Genomic DNA, 22273 nt, shown 5'->3' with positions numbered 1-22273 from the left:
AAATTGCAGTCTCACACGAGACTTGCAAAAAATGCAATTTAGCATTTACCGAAAACCCGCCAATTCCCTTATAAGGGATCCATTATATTTAACCAGTTTTTCAATGCTTACAAATATTCCACTTCTGAACCTACCTTACGCTTCGAAATTGATACACTAATCGACAGGTTTTTAAATAGAGGCTATCCTCTCTTCATTATAAATCAAATCAGATTACAGGCTAAAAAAAAAAAAAAAAAAAAATACAGCAAATACAATACCTATTAATAAAACCAATAAAAAACACTATTTCTATACCGTACGTCGAACAATGGTTCAAGCAACTCAATAAACTCTTTAGAAATACAGAATTCAAGATTATAGCCAAGCCCATGCAGAAGCTCCATAATATATTAAAAAATCACACAGTTCTTCCTTCTTGCTCGGCACAGGTAAGTGATCTTGTATACAAGATTTTGTGTAGTCAGTGTAGTTCATCGTACAAGGGGTCCACTCGCTGTACTTGAGATTTACGTGTCAAGCAACATGCTGCTTTTGTCCGCACATCGTGCGCAACTGGTCTTTCATGCTGTCAATGAAGGTCACGTATTCCTATCAATGAAGCGGAAATTTTAAACATACAACATAATTACATAAAATTATTGATTGCTGAAACACTTAAAATGAAACTACGTGAAAATTCTATCAATGTGCGACGTCCTTACCGAATTTCTAGTCTTTTATATGCATGCATCGATACAAATAATCTCTCCATTTAAGAGCCAAACACATATACACTTCGCTATATTTCTATCCTGTCAACACGGCGATTAGTCGAAAAGCATTGTCTGTTTAAGGAAGGGAAACAGCTGTGCATTTTGTTTAATTTGAGTGTTCATCCAAATGTTAATTGAGATTTTAATTTTTTAATTGTGATTTTAATCTTTTATTGTGATTTTATTTTTATTTTTAATCATCATCATAGGTGGTAGATGATTTTCATCAACCGGTGAAATACCACCACTTTGCTTATTGGAGGCTTGAAGTGGTGAAACCCATGTTTAGTCTCTAGAGCAAAGTTTCCGGCATCCCCCTCCCCCCATACTTCTCCTTCAACCCATGCATGGTACTAAGTACTATAGGTTTTGATACCTTTCATGTTTGGGGTTTTCATAAAAAAAAAAAAAAAAAACTCTTCTGTTTGGCACAGGTTGAGTCCACATTTAGATCTCTTCCTTCATTGTTGTCGATCTCTTGAATCTTGCATCATTTGTTGATAACTCTGAAATCCTGTGTTTTCCTTTAGGCATTGGAGCCATTCTCGTTTGGGTCTTTCTGGTGGTCTCTTATCTCCAATTCTTCCTGTCAGTACATTAGGCAGCCTGTGTTGTTTCATCCGGTTCACGTGTCCAAACCACTAAAGTTGTTTTTTGTAGATCTGCTCTATTATTCTGTGTTCAAAATTTAGATCTCTCCTTACTTGTTCATTAGTTTTATGTTCTCTCCAATTTGTTTTATCGATTTTCCTTAGACATCTCATTTCAAATGACATTATTTTTTGCCTTTCTTTCTTATTTATTCTCCAATTCTCTGATCCATAAATTGCTGTGGGTATGGTGACAGTTTCATATAGTTTAATTTTTAGACTATTTGAGATTTTATTGCTCTTCCATATGTTTTTTGAGTTTGTTCATGTTTGTCCATCCGATGTTCAGTCTGTGATTAATTTGGTCAATATTACTTAGGTTTGCGGTTATTATAGAGCCCAGGTATACAAATTTTTTTACTTGTTCTATTTGTTGATTTTGGATGTTTATGTTTGTCTTCTATGTTTTTTCTGATTTGCATTACTTTGGTTTTATTTATATTAATATTAATTCCATAATTGTTGCTTGCTTTATCAATGTTTGTTAATATTTCTTTTAGTTGTTCTTTGGTTTCTGCTAAAATCACAATATCATCTGCATATTTTATGTGGTTTATATTTAATATTGTGCCTCTGTTTTCTTCAATTGATTTCATTAGTTCTAGGTAGATATTAAATAGATATGGAGATAAAGGGCATCCCTGCATGACTTCTTTCTCTATTTCAAATTTCTCTGTTTTAAGGTTGTTGAATTTTACTATTGCTCTTGTATTTTTGTAGAAATTGTTTGTTTATTATTTGGTTTTTAGGAGCATTAGCAATTAAGGCCATATTGCTCCGGGAATATGCGGTGGTCATTCCCTGACCTCTCTGCATCCTCCTTATTTGGTGGTGACGGGCTCGAATTCCAGTCTAATCAAGAAGCGTGTGCTACGCACTGCTGCTCCTTCCCACCTGGCTACGGAGGTGCCTTGTAGAAATTACAGTGGATTCCGGTTATTTGGGGCAAATCTTAAAAAACAGAAACCAATTGAGAAAATAGCCAGGGTTTACTTCGCTTAATTGGGACAGCATGCCGTTTAATCGGGGCAGGAGACCACAGCACTGGAGATTACCCTACGATTGTCTCCGACGATACCACATGGTTCAGTCGAAATTCTGGAGGTCACAACCATGAAACAATAAAAACAATTAGCAGTCACCTGTTTATTGGGCTTTTACGTTAGTGAAATCTATCATAAACAGACAGTAAACTTGATCTTAGTGAATTTGCGATAATACCGACCGCTGGAATTCTGTGGGTTATTATGGTGAAATGTGTTTACACTTCCATGGAATCTTCAATCATATAAAAAAATTAATTTTCAGAATCTTCTCTTTATTCCTATTTTTAAAGCTTCGTAACTTGTTACTCCATTTTCACTTGCTTGTATCGTGTTACTTGCAATTTGTGTGTGTGTGTGTGCGCACAGTATTCTTTGTTATTGATTGCTTATCCTTTTACTGTTTTAAATTTAAACCCCTGCCCACAAATGTCAATGAACAGAAATGTCAACTAGTTCGTATGTACATATTACAGTACGTATTAATTATTCCGATTATCACGTATATTCTTCCGATTTTCACTTTTTAATTTGTAAGGTAATAATGGGTAAATTTGTGCTTAATATATCTTTACTTTTATAGCCTGTGGATAATATTCCTCCTATTTTCTCTAATTAGAATCGCTGTTTAATAGAATTAAAATTCATTTCACAAACATGATCACAATGACCGGCTCTTACTACACGTCGTATAGTGAACGGTACTTTTCTATGGTGAGTTCATCGTAACGTGATTTGATTGTACGGTAAACTAATTGTAAAGGGGGGGTTACATTGTATTTTTAACTATTTACGTGAAACTTCAGATAATTGGGGCAGCCGTTTAATCGGGCCAAAATGCACTAGTCCCGATGTGTCCCAAATAACCGGAATGGACTGTATTTACAAACATGATTATTTCATGATTTTTTGGGATTTTTTGTAGTTGCTTCGTTAAATTTTTCCTGTTTACAGAGTCAAATGCCTGCTTGAAATCAGTGAAGCACAGATAAAGAGGTTTCTTCTTATTCCAATATTTTTCTGCAATAATGTTTAGTGTGAATATTTGGTCTGTTGTTGATCTGTCTTTTCTAAATCTCCTTTTTTGTGTATAGGTACTATTATTCCACTTTTCCAGTCTTTTGGTATATCACCTGTAAATAAAATTAGATTAAACAATTGTGCGAGGTGTTTTAACATTGCATCGCCTCCAAATTTCCATAGTTCTGCTTGGATACCATCATTTCCGGGTGCCTTGTCATTCTTCGTTTGTTTAATTGCTTTCTGAACTTCTTTTGTTATCGAGGGTGCTTTATCTCTTCTGTTATCTAAGGCAAGAGTGTTTTTTCCTTCCCCCTTTGAACAGAGTTTGGTAATATTCTTTCCATATCTGTTAGAAGAAGTTTGAACTACAACATACCACTTCCATTTATTTTTAAACTTATCAAACGTTACGGCAACAACACAAGTATGGGAACTTTATTGCCACATCTTGCATGTGCTAAAATATGTGCACCTCATTTAAGGTGTTGGGAATCAACCTTCTGAATAGAGATGGCACATGGATGGAAATTATATTGTTTTGTTTCCATATTTAAACCAGCAAATTTTCTTACATACATCAGTGCCAGTTCATGCTAATTCAGCAAATTTCTCCTGATCTGTTTTGATTCTATTTGGGTCAAATCCGGAATTATGTTAAGCAGTCAAATTTAGCTCTGAGCCTTGCTATATACTGCTTGTTGAATATTAAGGACTACTCAAAGCCTCATGTTGATTGCTCTTGATATTCCACTTTAAAATTTAGTCTATGGTTAAGTGGTCTTAATTTGAAACTCAGAGGAAACAAAATGTTCGTTTTCAAATTATTAAATTCTTAGCGAACTGGTACCCTTCTACCATATTCAGAAAGTATATACAATGAGATCTGAATTCAGAGCCCTACTTTAAATGTTTCTTAAGCCATGCTTGATAATTAGATGTTTTGTTGATTTATATTTAATTACCAACTATATTTTATTAATTTTCTAAGGGTATAAGAAAAAACAATTTTTTTTCATTTCTTTGTTTGTATGGTCATCCAAGATATTAACTTTACTATTTCTTGAACAGAAAAATATATCATAATTTTGAAAGTACAGGCAGTTCCCGAGTTTACTTACAAGTTCCTTTTTTTTTTTTTTTTTTTTTTTTTTTTGAAGTATCAGCAAAATCGAAAATATGAATATTAATTGCAATAAATAAATGATAAACATTCATAAATGTGGCATATCAAGCCACGTGTTTAGCTATACAATACTACAGTAACGTTGTATAGCTACACATATTACTGTGCATTGGGCTGTTTGTTCAGGCAGATGAACAAACTCGCATAACATAAAGCAGTTACCACGCTTATATTACAAAGGGTGATTGTATTGCTCTTCATTTTCGCTGCCTCGTCTTATTTCATATTTATCCCCCTTATTAATGCTGTACAGTATGCCAAAATGAAGTAATACTGTGGAGAGTGATGCTAATAAAAATAAACAGCAAAGAGGAATAACATTGGAAACAAAGTATGAAATCATAAGCAAATGTGATCTTATTATTCTTCATCTTCATCGACTGATGATGATGAAGAATTAAAAAATTCCTTAACGTTTGTATGACATAAATAATTTCTTTGTTATTATAATTTGCTTGATTTTTAAAAACTATATTTTCTTCTTTTTTTTTTTTTTTTTTTTTGGATAAATAAATCATTGTTTAAGCATAAACTATTGTTTTGTTGACCTTTATTTACAGGTTTTTGCTTTGAGTGCACACAAGAAACGAATTAACTCGTAAAATCAAGAACTACCTGTACTTATTTTCATGGCAAAGTGTGAGAGTTATTTAAGAAGCTAAAGGTGGGCTTTTGGTACTGTTTACCCTAGATTCTTGCTGTTGCTGCTTCTTCAGTGAGGAGCTTGAATACTGCTAGTTAGCAGTATTCAAGCCCCTCTTAGTGAATATCAGTATATGGATATAAATTACTAGTTGTCATTATTTTTACTATTCACTAAGATTCAATTAGTACATGATGCAAAAAAAAGTCAAGTCAGTGATGATCAAAACATTTTAAATTTATTGCACTGTGCTTTGATTTAAAGTCTGACTACCCCATCACATTACAAAATAGTCAATATGGTTATGCTTATTCATTCTCAATCCTGCATTATTACCAAACATGAATGCAGAAATAATTTTATCTTCTCATGTATTAATTAGTGCAGTATGGCATAAGTTGCGGATGCACCTGAAAACCAACACCAACCATATATTAATCACTTGTTATTCTCTTACCTATTTTTAGCACTTATTGGCAAGTGATGAGGAAGATCCAGAAGTGGAATTCCTTAAAACTTTAACTACAAAGCAAAAGAAAAAATTATTAAGGCAAGTAAAAATTTATTTATTTGAGTTTAACTGTTTTGATAATTAAAAACTATGTGCTTAAAAAATCTTTACTATTAAGTAATATAGCTTATCAAAATCTGATTGCTCTGGAAGCAGCCAAGCCTTCCTCCTCCCTTATTAATATAGTTCACATTCATATTTAACATGGGGTGCAATAAATCATGTGTTTTATATACTTCTACTGCTGTCATCAAGTTAGACCATACTACAACTTCAGTCATAAGTGTTTCATTTTATACTGATGTATCACCCAATAGTGAACTCACAAAATCAAAAACAGAAAGCTTGGAAATATACAGAAAACATTTGGTATGCTGTATATTTTGGCAACTGAGCAATTATCAAAACAGCATGACAACTTTCAAGAATTTACTCTTTTTGTCTCAGACTTAAGAATTCCTCTATATCCATCAAACATCAAAAATTGGGGGAGGGGGTAGTGTATATACCTATTCTTGAAAAATAGCTTCTCGCAAGGGAAGATACTATAAAGAGAAGATAATATGGGAATATTAGTTGCTGATACAAACCGTAAGGCACAAAACTCTTTTCCTATATTGTATGTTTTTGGTCTGCTAAAAATATTCATCACAAAATTTTATCCTGTAAGTGACATGCAAAATCAAAGGGTACATGTTTGTTTCTCTTTGTTTTTACATATGCTCATGTATTGTCATGAGAAGGCCACAGTGCTAATGAACAGCTAATAAACAGAAGATTGAAGCCATCCGCTGCTAGGCCCCCATCCATGACAGAGTCTGGTTTACTGTACATTCTGATATACCTTTTTACACACCATTATTGCACTGCACTCCACTATCTCTTGGCCTCTTACACATGCATGCTGTCTCTGGCCACAGCAATGCCATTGGCTAGATATTTTCTGATTATTAGACCATTCTTGGTACACTCTAGACACTTTTATGCATAAACATCCCAGCAGAGTGGCAGTGTTTATGAAACTTTTCACTTACACATCTAATACTATCATTAAGTACTCAGTCACATTGAACGGTTTCAGTACCAATTATCAGTGCTATGCAGGGTATTGTTAGCCCGTTCTCCAACTGAATTGCACAAGCAACATACATATGCTATTCCTGAATATCTGGTTACATACTTTATATAGCCTTGGATGGATGATGCTGTCTTTAATGATGAAGTATAACTAATAAATTGGCCATTCAGTTATTGTATGCAAATATATCTCTTCAGCCCGGAACCTAACCCATTTCCCTCCTTTGCCATAGGGATATACCTGACTCTTTTGGAAAATAACACTTGTGAACAGTATGTTCACACCATATTATGTGATATACACCAAATTCATGAAAATAATATCTTTTAGTAATTTTTTTCATGTTGGTATAATGTCAAGTTTATTGACACTGCTTTTGAGAAATCTTTCGACGTGTTTAAATCTAACATGTTTAAAATATTGTTTCATAACATTGCAAAACTTTCCACTTATTGATATCCTCACTCATTAACAGTAACAGTATCCTGGGGTTGTGTTAGAAGCCATTTTTTTTTTTTTTGGAAAGGAAGATTGAAAAAAGGTAATCGATAGCTGGCGGCAACCATTTATCATAAAAACTACAGCCTTGCCTATAATGCATTAAATACAGAACTAAAGTTCAGTACAGCAATACCCTGCATAGCACTGATAATCGGTACTGAAACTGTTCCATGTTATGTGAAACCATGCTGATTGAGGTATAATTATAATGGGTTTTAACTGAATGCGTACCAGAGAAACAGTCTATAAACAATTTGGGCTTTGTAGCCAATTAAAAGGATTTGAAATAAAAAATATTGCAAAAATTGTATTAATGAAAAGGTAACATCATGAGAGATGAGAAAAAAGCTTTATTGTTTATTTAGATATTTAAATAATGAAGTCTGGTGAAGTTGTCTCTTCATTTTCTCGCCGTAGCATCGAATGCTATCTTTTAAAATTTGTCGTACCTTGATGCTATATTCAATGCTCGGATCTCCATTCATAATTGACTCACAGGCCATGTCGACCCCCCCCCCGGGAAAACTTTCTATAATTCTTTTGTTGAAAATTCTTTTGGTGCCACTTCAGAATTGTTTTCCTCTTCTTCATATGCAGTTTGCTAGTCAATTTCAATGAAAGTTGCATCATCTAAGTTATTTGCATGTGAGTCGATGGAGTCACGTACATTGGCAGTGTCTAAAGTTTTGAATCCCAAGCTTTTCCGATCTTCACAATGTCTTCGGCAATTGTCTGAACTTTAATTACAATCTTCTATCCATATTAAAAAATGATGTTCCATATTAATCAACAGCAAACTTCTTTGCTTAGTTATTTAAATTTCATCATTTAAGGTGCTGTAGAAATTCCCTGCTCTTTACACTGATCCTTCTTTCAAATAATTATTCGCGCTGATGCTTCATTTGTTCCATTTTCCTGCGTGATTTTATCATATGATGCACCATCTTCGTGGCACTTGATAATATCAAGTTTTTTTTCTAATGTAAGCCATTTACGTTTAGTAGCTCCACCAGTTTCGTTACTTTTCCTTTTTTGACTCATTGTTTTGTATTTAAAGGTGTAAAAAATAAATTGTGAAATGAAAAGGTTGAAAAGCTATCAGGTCGTCTCGTCAGATGGAATTAAGAATGCTGACCGCCTGAGAGTAGCTATTGGCACATGTGCATGTGAGACACAAGATTTGGCACCACAACATATATGTACATGTACCTAGGCTACAACAAAGCAGGATATATGTAGAGTGCATGTCTAGGGTATTGAATGAGTTTTAATATGTACAGTCAATTTTCAACTTAAACTTAATTGAAAACCATGTTATAGTGAAACCCATGCTAAGCAAGGTATTGCTGTACTTTATTTTTTATTTATTTATTTATTTATTATTATTTTTATGGTGACTCCAAATGCAAGAGGTATAGGAACCCAGATTTTATTACCACGTATGGATTTATGGTTGGGAAGACAGATTATACTTTTTGATATGTGACTCGAATTTTTGTTGATTGTAATTTTCAGAAAATACGTGTGAAGGAAAGTTTAGTTCTGGGATTTTTGAATTGAACAGTGAATGGATATTGACTAGTTGAGGCATACGTTTGGACTTATTTGGGAGGAATTACAGATGCCAATTCAAAAGAACAGTACTGCTCATAGAAATATCTGTAGAAAAGGCATAGAGTAGAAAGTGAGTATCTGTGTGACAGGAGAGTTTTGTAAGAGATAGATAATTAATTAACCTGGCTGCCTTCTTTTGAATTGAATCTAGAAACTTAAGAGAGGTTTCGTGGACACTTATCTCTGATGTGGGAACAATATTTTATGATAGGGCAGATTTGAGATTTCTACAAAGCCAGTAGTTGTTTGGAAGAAATGTAATGCCAAGTGCAAAACAGCAAAAATTATTTTTTCATTGCAAAATAAGCAGTATTTGTGATATGCTTATGCCAAGAAAGGTTACAGTCTGAGTTATCCCTAGTAAAGATATGTGATCTTGTCTAGAAATCTGATGTATCATTGAAGTTGAGCATAGGAGTAGCAGACTTTTTTTGTAAGAAATAAGACATCAGGACTGAGTTTCAGAAGGAATAAGGTTGACTAAGTTTTCTTTGCCCCATTGGAGAATTAACTGGTGATTTGGCATTTAAGGAATTGGGAGCAGATATTCAAGAAGTTGTTGTTTGTGCATAGCAGGGTGTCTGAAAACTGGTAGGTGGAATATATTGTGCTGTTATCAGCAAAACTGTGGACAGGATAGCCAGTGGAAGATGATTATACACAAGGAAAAGAAAGGGAGAAGGAACTGAACTATGAGGAACGGAGCAGTAGTTGAGAAGTTAGAAGACAGCCATTTACATGGCTGTAAATGGATGAGCAAAATAAGCCAAATTATCACTGGTGGATCGACACAGATGGAATCCATATTGGTATTAGATGGAAGGTTTCAAATTAGTGTAAGAGTGTTGATGGGTTTCTGCATTATTTTGGAAAGAGTTGAGGTAAGCACGGGATGATAATCAAAAGAGAGGGATTATCACCCTTTCTAGGAATCGAATATGAGCAAAATTCCATGCAGAAGGAAAAACATCAGTAGCATAAGAAAGTGTAAAAGGAGACAAAAGAGGAATAAGCTCTGGTTGTAAGAATAAGTAGAGAAATACTATCACAACCCGGAGACATTGTTTTTAACTTAATGTGAATAGTTTTTTTAAAAACTTTAGGAAAGGATTAAATGTTTAATTTTACTTCATCAAATCATTAATTTTTCAAACAAGTTTTTTAAAGTAATATGATTTTATGAATGGTTAAGATATTTTTTAAACTGGGTGTAGTCTTTCCCCCTTACAAAAAGGTAATAATAAATAAATAAGGTACCTTTAACAGGCTTCTCCGTCATTCATTATTTTAAAACTCATTTATAGAATTTCCACTTTTACCTTAATACAGGATATGTCAAAATTATGTTAACGCTTAATTTATTATTGTAATTGGAAAAAACATTTATTGTAATCAACATTAACTGAAATCAACATTTATTGTATTGTATATGTGGAATATTATGTATGTAAGGTCTCAACCTGTTATCCATCATTATCAGCACACAATAGGAAACGATTGAAAGTAGCATTTAATGCCCTGACGCATAATTCTCTGGGAATGGACGTTACCACATTCATAATTCTTTCCTTGAGTTCATTGATATTCCGAACTTTTGTGCTGTTCACTCTCTCTTTCACCATACCACACAACCAGAAGTCACAGGGTGTCAGATCAGGGGAGTGGAGAGACCATTACAAAGGCCCACATCTTCATGGAAATGTGTTATCTAGGAAATCATGAACAATACGACCAAAATGTGCAGGTGCACCGTCCTGTTGAAAATACTTCGCTGAGCGTATTATCAGTGGAAGTTCATTGATGGCTTAGGACTGCAACATATGTAAGTAGGATTCAGAATTCAAGGTCCAATTACACTAGCAATGGTAACAACACACCAGACATTCACCTTTCAGGAGGCACATTCGTGCTCACAAAGTACTCGTGGATTTTCGGTACCCCAGAAGATTGTGTTGTGTCGGTTCACCTTTGGGGAGGCACATTCGTGCTCACAAAGTACTCGTGGATTTTCGGTAACCCAGAAGATTGTGTTGTATCGGTTCACATGACGCTAATGTGAAAAGTGGCTTCATCACTGAACACCATCTGATACACAATGTCCGGTTGGATGTTTTCCATTTCTGCTAAAATCTGGCAGCATTCCACACGAACACGTTTTTGACCTGTCAATGCTTGGACGAGTTGGATATGGTACGGGTGCATTCCGAGGTCCTGCGTTAGAATTCTCCACACAGTTTTCTGTGAAATCTCTGTTTCCAAACTGCATCATTTGGTAGACTTTCCTGGACTATTCAGAATTGATAGTGGAACAACAGCGATATTCATTTCACTTCTACCTGTTCTTGGACATCCAGCATTACCTTTGTAGTTGTCTGCAACCAAGCCAGTTTGAACAAACTTTTCATATAGACGATAAATCGTTAAACGGTTTGGTGGTCTCGTTGAAATTGTTCTTGGAACGTTGCAGACTATGGTTGGAGAACGAAACAATTCCATCAAGCTTGCCACCACTCTTTCTTCTAGCGTTAACCTATCTGCCATTATATCTGAAAAACAAAATAAATAAAATTCAAATGTTCATTCCATATAAGTGTTAACATGATTCTGACAATGTTTTTTCCCTATAAGTGCTAACATAATTTTGACATACCCTGTACTACTAAATTAATAATATTATATTTTAGATTTTTGCCATGACATGATTTTATTGTGCATGAAAAACCGTAACCTTCTCTTGATGGTTATATTTATTCTGTAGGAAGTTAAACAGAATAGAAAAGAAACAAAAGAAAAGTGCTTCCAAAAAGGAAAAATATAAGAAGGAAAAGAAAAAATGTAAAAAAAGAAATAAGAAATATGACAGCTCAGAAGAGTTGTATTCTGGTGAGCATTGTTTAGAAAGTACTTTTAATGTTCAATAAAAATTAAATTTCTTCAATCAGTTTTACATTATATAGCAAAGATTGGAAAGTTACAAATTTTGATTCCTGTTCTTTACTTTTCAGTATTTGTAAAACAGTCTAGATAAGCAAGCTAGAAATTCATATTCAAGGATTTTGGTCAATGTTGTTTTAATCTTTGAAATGAATTTATTTCATTTCTAATAATATCAGTTTCATATATTTAAGTGCGTAAAAGTAGTAGCGTAATAACATTTGGAATAGGGGAAAGGGTAGTGAGACATTGTTTTTGGCCAACTTTAGATCTAAAAAAATCAATTACAAAACAAAACTAAATAATTATAAAAATCAGTTACAGAAAAAAACACTTAATAATTATGAAAAATGTACTGCCTAAATATTGTTTTTAATAGCTTTCCAACAGGTTTAAAAACAATATTTTAAAATCAGGAAAAAGAAATCCTTAGAACACCATTGTAATAGTGTTCTAAGAGTTCCTTTCCTAGTTTAGATTAACTTTTACTTATTTCAAGAAAAACTTCTAATGCTGACAGTTCATAACTGTCAGCATTAGAAGTTATTTGCATGTTATTTATAGTTAAACCACTAAAATATGTGTTTAACAGCTATTTTAGATCTAGGTATATCCAGATTTAAATGACACTATTCAAATGTTCAAGCGATGTCTGAACCATATTTGATAATTCATATTTAGTGTTTATAGTGTGGACGTTTGTTTTCTTACGTAAATACTTCAACCCTTTGATCTTAATGTTATAGGCGTCTTCTTCTCTCCCTTACTTATTTATTATTATTTTTTTTCTTTTTTACATTTAACAAAAGCTGCTGCTATTTACAATTTTGACAATATCAATATTAGATTTGCAGTCCTCTCATTGCTAGGTATGCAGGCACTTATTTATTCATTACAGGATGAAAATGTATAAAGAGATCAACATTCTGTGGCAGGAAAAGAGAAAGTTACTATTTTTTTTCATAAAACAGCAGATCATGGATGTAAAATAAGAGATTAATGTTTTCTGTACAGCTGTTTTTAAATCTTTTTAACTATATATTTAAAAAACTATTATATGTTTCAATTTCACTGATATATTGTGTTTGTAAGCAAAGTTTCATATATCTACACATAAACAATTTTATGATAATCTAATGTTTCCTTAAGAATTTTAACAAATCACATATTCTAATAATATAAAAATTTCTGATGCTATACAGTAGAATTGCTCTCTAGAATTATATTCCCAGTTTTTTAACAAAAAATAAAACACGTGTAGCAGCATTATATATCAGCTTGATAATAAAAATAAAAGTGTACCTTAAAAAAGTAACAAATTCATCAGCAGAGATCTATTTATTTTATTTAAAAAATCTATATTTGCTGAATATTCTCCAGATGTAAACTGGTTAAAGAATATTCACTAAATATGAATTTTATTTAAAAAAGTATTTTTTTTTTTTAATTCATTGTTAGTCACCTGTTTGGTTATTCCCCAAATCTCTTACTTTTTTTTCTTTGCTGCTGCTGCCACTTTCACTTCAATACCCTATTTACTCAGCAGTAACTTATGGTAATTTCCTAGGTAATTTTTGTCTCTGACATGTATCACAGTGAATAATGAGGAAATATCATTCTGGATTGAGAAAGGTCCATCAGCACTGGTATGTCAGCACTGGGATATACTTTTTACCAATTTGAAGCAAACATACAAAAACCAAGCCTGGTTCTGCTCAAAGAATTTATTCCATTCCACCAAAGTAAATGGAGAAACTTACCCTCGAGAATGGCTTTACATATTATATGGCAGTACTCAGTTTCTGTATCAAGAATAAAAGAAATTCTCTGTTGATTAGGGTAAAGATGCAGTAAAGAATTCAGCAGTGATTATTCATGCATTCAGAATCTCCAGATAAAGGAACCACTAGGTGACAGTAATCACAGTGTACTGATGTGGAATTACTTTAGGATGTGACTACCATCTGTTGCAAAGGGAAGAGGTTTTGCTTTTGTAAAGGTGACTATGGTGGTCTCAGACAGTATTTAAATTCTATGCAGTGGGACCAACTGATGATGTTATCAACAGCAAATTCTAAATGGAGAGCATTCAAATATTAGTCTTGGAAGCTGTTCAAGGTTTAGACCTAAGTGGATGTCATGGCAAAGAAGCAAAATGCATGGAATGTGTATAAATTATCAGGCAATACAAAAGCCTGTGGTAGATATAAGTAGTCTGTAATCAAGTCACAAAGGAAGTTAGACAAGCGAAGGCAGATTATGAGAAATCTTTGCAAAGGATGCAAAGGCTTCTTTGCTTATGTAACCTCTAGAAGGAAGGGGTGAATCAGATTGGTCCACTTGACATCAACGGTTCAATTGTTGATAAACCTGCTAAGGTAACTGACAAACTGAAGAAGTATTTTGCATCTACATTCACGCATGAGGAAGTCTGTAGGGAAGTAGAGGCCAGAAGTGTATCGAACTCTAACAGGTAGCGAAATGATTTTTTAATAACTGAGAGAAAAGTGGAGGAGAAATTGTTGAAGTGAACATAACAAAGACACCAGGAGTTGATGGGATCTATCCAGTTGTATTAAGGGAGGCAGCAAAGGAAGTATGCAAACCCTTAGCCATAATTATGAGAGCATTCTTGAATTCAGGAGAAGCCCCCACAGACTGGGGATGTGCAAATGTATCCCCAAATTCACAAAGGTGGATCAAAAAGTGACAAAGTAATTGCAGACCTGTTAGTTTAACTTCTGTTCCAGGGAAAATAATGGAGTCACTGGTTAAAGAAGCAATGTAGGATCATGTAGACAAGACTGCAGTTATAGTTCAAACACAGTATGGGTTTGTTAAGGGAAAATCTTGCCTGACCAATTTGATTGGATACTACAATGTGGTCACAAAGGAACTGGATGCAAAAAATACTTTTGATATCATGTACTTGGATTTTAGGAAATATCTGATTGGATTTAGAAATTGACACTGTTTCACATAAAAGACTGCTGTACAAGTTGGAGCAGTATGGCATTATGGGAAAGTTGCTGCTATGTATAAAGGGACGGTTGAGTGCGAGAAGACACACTGTGGTAATCAATGGACACTGCTCTTCATGGACTAATGTTTTTAGTGGAATCACGCAGAGTTCAGTGCTGGGACCATTGTTGTTTTCTATATTTATCAATGATATTGATGAAGGTATATCAGGCTTCATGTCCAACTTTGCCAATGATACAAAGGTTGGCAGGGTTGTTAATGACAGTACACTGCTGCAACGGGATCTGGAAAAGTTGGGCAGATGGGCTGAGAGGTGGCAACTGAAGTTTAACATTGACAAGTGTAAAGTACTCCATATGGATAGCAGTAACCCCAGAGTAACGTACCAACTGTGTGGTACTACACTCAGTGTAGTGGAGAATGAGAAAGACGGGTATAATTGTGCAGTCAGATATGAAATTTTAAGAGCAGTGCAACTCATGGGGTTTTGTCAATGATATACAGGAACTTTTCTAGCAGGGATAAGGAGGTGATTATCCCTTTATATAAGGCAATGGTTAGGCCACACCTGGAATACTGCATTCAAGTCTGGAAGCTTCATTTTAGGAACAATGTAGAGCAACTTGAACGAGTACAGAGAAGGGCAATGAGGTTGGTGAGGGGAACAAGGGGATGCAAGAAAGACTTAAGTTCTGCAAATTGCAGTGTCTAGAGACTAGTCTCCTGCAAGGTGATCTGTTTGAGGTGTACAAAGCCTTGAATGGTTACAGCAAGCTGAATGTTGATAGAATTCTTCTCCTTGCTTAGATTAGCACCTGAGGGAGCATAAATTCAAATTGAGGAAAGACCGTTGCAGAACAGATGTGCAGAAATTTGCCTTTAGCTAACGAGTGGCTAAAGGCAAATTTGTCATTGTGGAAGTTGGTGTTTCCTCCAATTAGCCAAATGGAAGTTGGTAGCTTAAATAGATTCACAGAAGAACTGGACAAAGTTTTGGAGAGAGAGAGAATGGATAGGTGAAGTGGGAAGGGGGGTTTTTTTGGCTGATGTTGTTTATAAGCTTTCTTTCTTTCATCATATGCTAAAAGATGACTCCCAAACTTGCTAATAATTTTGTGTATGACTTGCATAACTGTCACAGGCTAAAAATCCTTGTGTTAATTCTGTGTTTTTATATCCTACTTGTAATATTATTCAATAATTTAAAATCAGTAATAGATAAGCTATTATTTTTTGGACTGGCTATATAATAAAAGGTGATGGGTTTCATATTATTGTTTAACTTCAAAACACAGTCATCTACCGTTGTCCAGTTATTCATTGTTGGCAAGTCATTCACTCTTGTGTCCCTCCCTTTCCTCCCCACAGCCACCCTTTATATTACTAATAAGCATACTAGAAATGTGATATAGAGAGAGGGAAAGAAACATTTAATGATGAATATTAATAACTTTTATTATAAGGCAACTTCAGATCTAATATTGTTATTAAAAGTTATACTTTATATCATTTATTAATATAATGCACACTTTTAAACAAAAGACTTCCATTATTGACTTTTTATGCTCTGAAAGTTTTAACCACTAACAACTGTTACTATAGTATGAATTTAAATTTCCATTTATGTTATTTTTAATTTTTATGTATGTAAATTACATAATTTTTAGAATCTGAAGAGGAAAGAAAATCTAAAAAACAGAAGAATAAAAGCTCAATGAAAAGAAAAAAGGGAAAATATGAAAGTAGCAGTAGCAATATTAGCAGTAGCAGCAGTGATTCAGATTTATGCTATAACAACAATAACTCTTCAAAAAGAAGACATTCTGACGATCATAAAATGTTAAAGAGTGTCAGTGAATTGTCAGAAAGAACCAGGAATACTGAAAGAAATAGTAGTTCAAGAAGAACTGACCAATAACTAGTTCAAAAATTCTAAAAGTACAATGCCTTATATTAAATCTTAAATTTTGTAAATATTATAATTGTTGGACTCCAGTATTTACTGTGAATTACTTTTTTTCCCCCTCATTTAATTTATTCACACAATCATGACCCAAGAATTAAAATTTCTATTTTTTCATAAAACTGTATTAGAAAGCAAGTAAAAATTGGGAATTTAGTATATAATTGCTAATTTGAGTAGAGACTTAATTTCACTGAAGCTTATAACTACAATTTGAAAATGATATTTCATAAACTTTTACAGACAAAAGTTAGACTTAATTGAAGTTCAGTTTGTTCATTTAATTTACAATACCGTTTTATTATTATTATTTTTAAGGAATGAACCTGAATTATCCCTCTATACACACACACACACACACTGGTGTTCAAAGAAAGTGCATCACCCCTTAAAATTGTAAATGTCGTCCGAATAACGTAAATATATGGCAATATTTCTTAAAGATTGCATCAGATAAGACTGGCATGCGTAGGCGATGGCGTAATATTGCATCAGCTGTTACTTTCAGCTATATAAGCATGCTCTGCAAGAGTTGCAGTCATTTCTTGCTTGTGTCGGCATGGCCAGTTACGTGCAGTTGACACCACGAAGAAAGAGTGCTATTGTTGCTTTACATGAGGAAGGATGTTCTTCCCGTCATATTGCTTATAGAGTGTCTTGTAATCAGTCGACAGTGAGTAGATTTCTTTCCAAACTCAAGGACACTGGTTCTCCTGATAGGAAAAAAGGAACCGGATGCAAACAAGTCTCTACGCCAAAACAGGACCATATTTTGAGGAGCTTATGCCTTAAAAACTGTAAAGCTTCTTCGTTTTAGCTGAAAAGAGAATGGGAAGAACATACAGGCACGGTTGCAAGTGCAGTAACAATCAGAAGAAGCCCCCTGCTCACACAAAAAATGAAAAAGGCCTGATTAATTTGTTGTAAGGAGCATGTCAAATGGACCTCCGAGCAGTAGAAGTCAGTTACTTTCTCGGATGAGAAGAAATTCAACCTGCATGGCTCTGATGGGAGACAAACGATTCGCCGTAGACATGGTGAAGAATACCATCCAGACTATATGGTGTCTACAGTGAAATTCCCTACCAGCCAAATGATATCGCGGGTGCATTTCATATCGCGGAATAGGTCACCTGCAGTTTATAAAAGGTTCCGTAAATGCCAATGGATACTTGGCTATATTGGAAGGCAAATTGCTGCCAACCATTAGAGACCATTTCAACCTGTCAAGTAACTGCATCTTTCAGGATGACTGTTCCTTGTCAGGCGAAAAGTGTAAGTAGGCACTTCTGTAATTACTTTAGCTTCATTTTTGCATTAGAGGTTGGACAGTAATGTGTTTACATTTGTTACAAGTGAAAGAATGGTTGGAAGAATAGTCCATTACAGCTGTTAGCTGGCCAGGAAACATCCCGGACCTGAATCCTATAGAGAACTGTTGGCATCATGTGGAATTTGCAGTTGCCAGAAAGAAACCAAAAACTCTTTGTGAACTTCAGGAAGCCATAATTCATGTTTGGAACTATCAGTTGATTATCTTCAGAAATTGATCTTGTCAATGCCTCGACAGTGTGCTGCTTTCATCAGGGCCAGAGGTGGTTCAACTAAATATTAGTTTGCACCTGGTGAACTTTTCATTTTGTTTTCCAATTAAAATGATAAACTGAAACAAATTGATGGCTTCTGATAACATTTCAGCCATAATTGTCATGTTTCCCAACTGTTGATTAAAGGTTGCAAATGCTCATTTTGGAATATTATGAGAGCATATGTCAAATATTACTTAGCTTTGCCTTAACTATTAATAAATAATTAATAGTTAAGGCATTTGTGATGCTAGTCATTAATGTAACATACCATCATGAAAAAGGGTTAGAAATGTGAAATTCCTAGGTGATGCACTTTCTTTGAACACAAGTGTGTGTGTATATATATATAGTTGAATAAATAATGTAATATACACACACACACACTCTCTTTATTCTTAAATAACTTTGTTAGTTTTATAAAAGTAACTAAATTATTTAAGAACAATTATTTTTTACCAAATAATTCTTATTTTTTATGTAACCATAATGATATATTTTCCATATCTTCATTCCTTTGGTTTTTTTCATATAAATTCCTCTTCAAAGCCAAGTACCATAGGTTTAAAAGGAATGCATAAAAACACTAATCTTATTATGTTAGTGAACAGTGTGTGGTTTTCTTATTAAATGTACTAACATTTCGCAGGCATTTACATTTAAATAAAACATTATTTTGGTTACTAGTGGAAATGTTTTAACATTTTTTTTAACATATTCCTTATAACCAGTAATCTGTACTTTTGTTATATAGAAAATGTATTAATTCTACTTTAAGTTTAGTTTATTTTCGTGATGATGTATATTCTGTCTACTTTAGTTCATGCTGTTGGCTCAATTAGCTACAAATATAGACTCAAATTAAAATTTTAAAATAAAAATACATTTCATATAGCAGAATTGAAAAGACAAAAATTTCACTAATTTGTTACATTGAAGTTCTCTATAGAGAGTTTTTCCAAAACTCTGCTTGGTGAATAGTTTAACCTAGTTTGATGTTATAACTCTACCACACTGTTTAACTTGTGAAATTAAAGAACAAATTTAAATACATACCTGCATATTTTTGCTATTCTATTTAAATATTTATTGCACACAAAAGAATTTTAGAATCGGAAGAGGAAAGAACATCTAAAAACAGAAGAATAAAAGCCCAATGAAAAGGGAAAAAAAATAAAATATGAACGTAGCAGTAGTGATTACTCTCTCCCTCTCCCTCCACAATCACAAAAAAAAGTCTTGTAAATACTGTAAATATGATCACCAAAAATATGTATTTGTATTAGCAGTTGAATATAAGATAGAAGAAGTCATCTTAATTCCCTAAGCATGTAGTGTGTCTAGTACCCCAATCATACCTTTACTTGATCACTTGTGCACTTTCTTTCGACCTACACAGTTTGGTTGTTAGTATTTCATTTTTTGTCATCTCTGTGGACTCTTCTCATCTTGAACCATTTCTGTTTAACTAGTACATAACTGATTGCACACAGCTCCATCTGTTGCTGGGGAATGGGTAGTTTAAATAAATTAAAAGAAGCATAGACATTGTTAGAATGTATGGACAAATGGGGTGGGTAGTGGGGGGTTTTTTTGATAATTTTTTATGATAAAAATTATCATAAATTTTTAATACTAATATATAATGTTACTAATGCTAACTCTTCAAACCTTTAAAGGCAAAAGACAACTAGTATATTTATGGTCAACTTCAAAGCTGCTAATATCCTTGCATCCTTTAGGTGTGTGTTCTTAATTTGATTAAGAAAGAAAATTTATATTGTGAAAACCAGATTTCAGATTTAATCATTTACAACAAAACTCTGCACCCAAAATCACCTTAATAGATGAGTCACTCAAAAAGGCCTAAATAGTAAATCCTCACACTTGCACTGACCTAACATAAAAACAATATTCAAACAATTGTGAAATTACAAACCTTCAACAAATCAAGCTGTAATTTTCAACATGCCTTAATAATTGATTTATGGACATGTGCACAATGTTCTTTAAAAGTCAACATTAACTAAAAAAATTATACAAAAAAATTTGCCAAGTTAACTTAAACAGTTCTAGATTGTTCAATTAAGATTCTCAAATTAGTTGGACTTCAAACTAAACTAAAATTAATGTATTCACTTTTATTTGGATTCATTTCCAGTCCAAAATTTCCCAGAAATCTGAATTCAGAAATTTCATTCTGAAATCAACTCAGCTTCATCAAGTGAATCTGCCTTAGAAGTTGTAACAGACTTAGACAAATAGATATTGTCTGCATAAGTAGCAAACTCATGTGAAGTATCAAAAAAGGAAGTAAAAAACAGATAATGCACCACTTTAGGGAGATGCCATTATGGTAAGAAATAATTGCAAAATATTCATAAAATAATTTGGGTTAAATTGACTCCAGGGTGACCACTAATATAATAAATTTGTATGACAAGTAATTATATCATTTCCAGAAATTCCTTTTATTTTGTTTTTCCCCCTCAAACATAACCTTAAAATATCTTGTAAATTAGCCATCACATTACACTTTAAGGGAAAAAGGTGAGAATGTGTCATTTTATATGTTCTGACAGGGTCAAATTGGAGCAACAGTAACATGCATAAGTTTTATATGTGCATTTACATTAATAGAGAAACTTTACTACTAAGAGGTGGGATGCCATAACACCTGGGCCAGTAAAATGTTTAAAAAGGTAATTTTTCATTAAATAGGAATTTGTTAACTAAAGTTATATTGAAATAAATATAATCAGGCTGTGTTTATATTCATATTCCCATATTTGTGCAGTAATTCCCATACTTGTGTAGTTAGTTTTAGATTGACCCATAAGAAGGGTTTCATCTATAAAGGCTTAAAATATAAATATTTCAAGTATTTTCTATTCTTCTTAATTGCATAGAAGAAATGTGTATTTTTTACTGCTGAGATTAATATATAATGTTAGAGATCATGAAGTGAAATAAACGTTTTACTATAACTGCTTTTGTTACCGTTTCTTTATTTCATAAGCACAGGTAGTTCCCGACTTTACAAGTTAATTCGTTCCTAGCTCGCTCTCGTAAAACGAAACTCATAAAGCAGGAATTTATTTCCCATAGACGTAACATTAAAAACAGGGGTTACATTAGAAAACAGGCCTTGTGCGTCGGGTTGCATTATATCATCAAAATTTCTTGCGCTGACCGACTAACTGGTTAAAATAAATTTGTTAAAATACATAGTAGCTTTTGAAGCGAAGTGCCTCTTCATCAGCTAGTCTGTGAATGGTGTACTTCAATGTATATTGATGGTTACAATAGCACAAGTCAGCTGGGCATGATCATGAATCACGAGTCTGGTGTCAGTAAAGCAGAATTATGTACACGTGATGATCGCCAGCGCTCATCGCACCGCAATACAATACAATCTAAAATAGGGTGTGAGTGTACTCCCCACGTCTGATTCATAGTACAGTCAGTCCTCGTATAGCACGATAGTTGTGTTCCTAGAAACCCTCATGCAATGCAAAATCGTGCAATATAAAGAACAGGCCCTATGGGAAAAATAGGGTTAGGTGCCGGCCACCCAAGATTGAACACACATTGGTAACCAAAACATTACCAAACACAATAAATAATCGTAATAAAATACTTACGTATTTTATAACGATTAAAATACGTAATAAAAAATAATATAATTTTTATAATATTTTTTATTATTATTATATTATATTTTATTATAATATAAATTATAAAAAATAAAATAAAAAATACGCAAGTATTTTTTCCAAATAAAATACGTATTTTATTACGTCATAA

At 33.4% G+C, this 22273-nt stretch overlaps 1 protein-coding gene across 1 annotated transcript in view; it reads left to right on the top strand.

Annotated features, from left to right (window-relative positions):
• The window catches only part of LOC150079436 (corepressor of RBPJ and splicing regulator), a 123626-nt gene extending 106473 nt beyond the window's left edge, over positions 1 to 17153 (top strand). Inside the window, exons 9-11 of the mRNA XM_090383068.1 lie at positions 5765 to 5851; positions 11764 to 11884; positions 16585 to 17153. Coding sequence (XP_090239194.1) covers positions 5765 to 5851; positions 11764 to 11884; positions 16585 to 16835 — 459 coding nt within the window. The 3' untranslated portion in view covers positions 16836 to 17153. The remainder of the gene's footprint in view (positions 1 to 5764; positions 5852 to 11763; positions 11885 to 16584) is intronic.
• The last annotated feature ends 5120 nt before the right edge of the window (positions 17154 to 22273 follow it).

Source organism: Mastigoproctus giganteus, chromosome 10 (genome assembly GCF_048544385.1).
Source record: "Mastigoproctus giganteus isolate SK-2022 chromosome 10, ASM4854438v1, whole genome shotgun sequence".
NCBI lineage: Eukaryota > Metazoa > Arthropoda > Arachnida > Uropygi > Thelyphonidae > Mastigoproctus > Mastigoproctus giganteus.
This window is presented reverse-complemented; position numbering and strand designations above follow the sequence as displayed.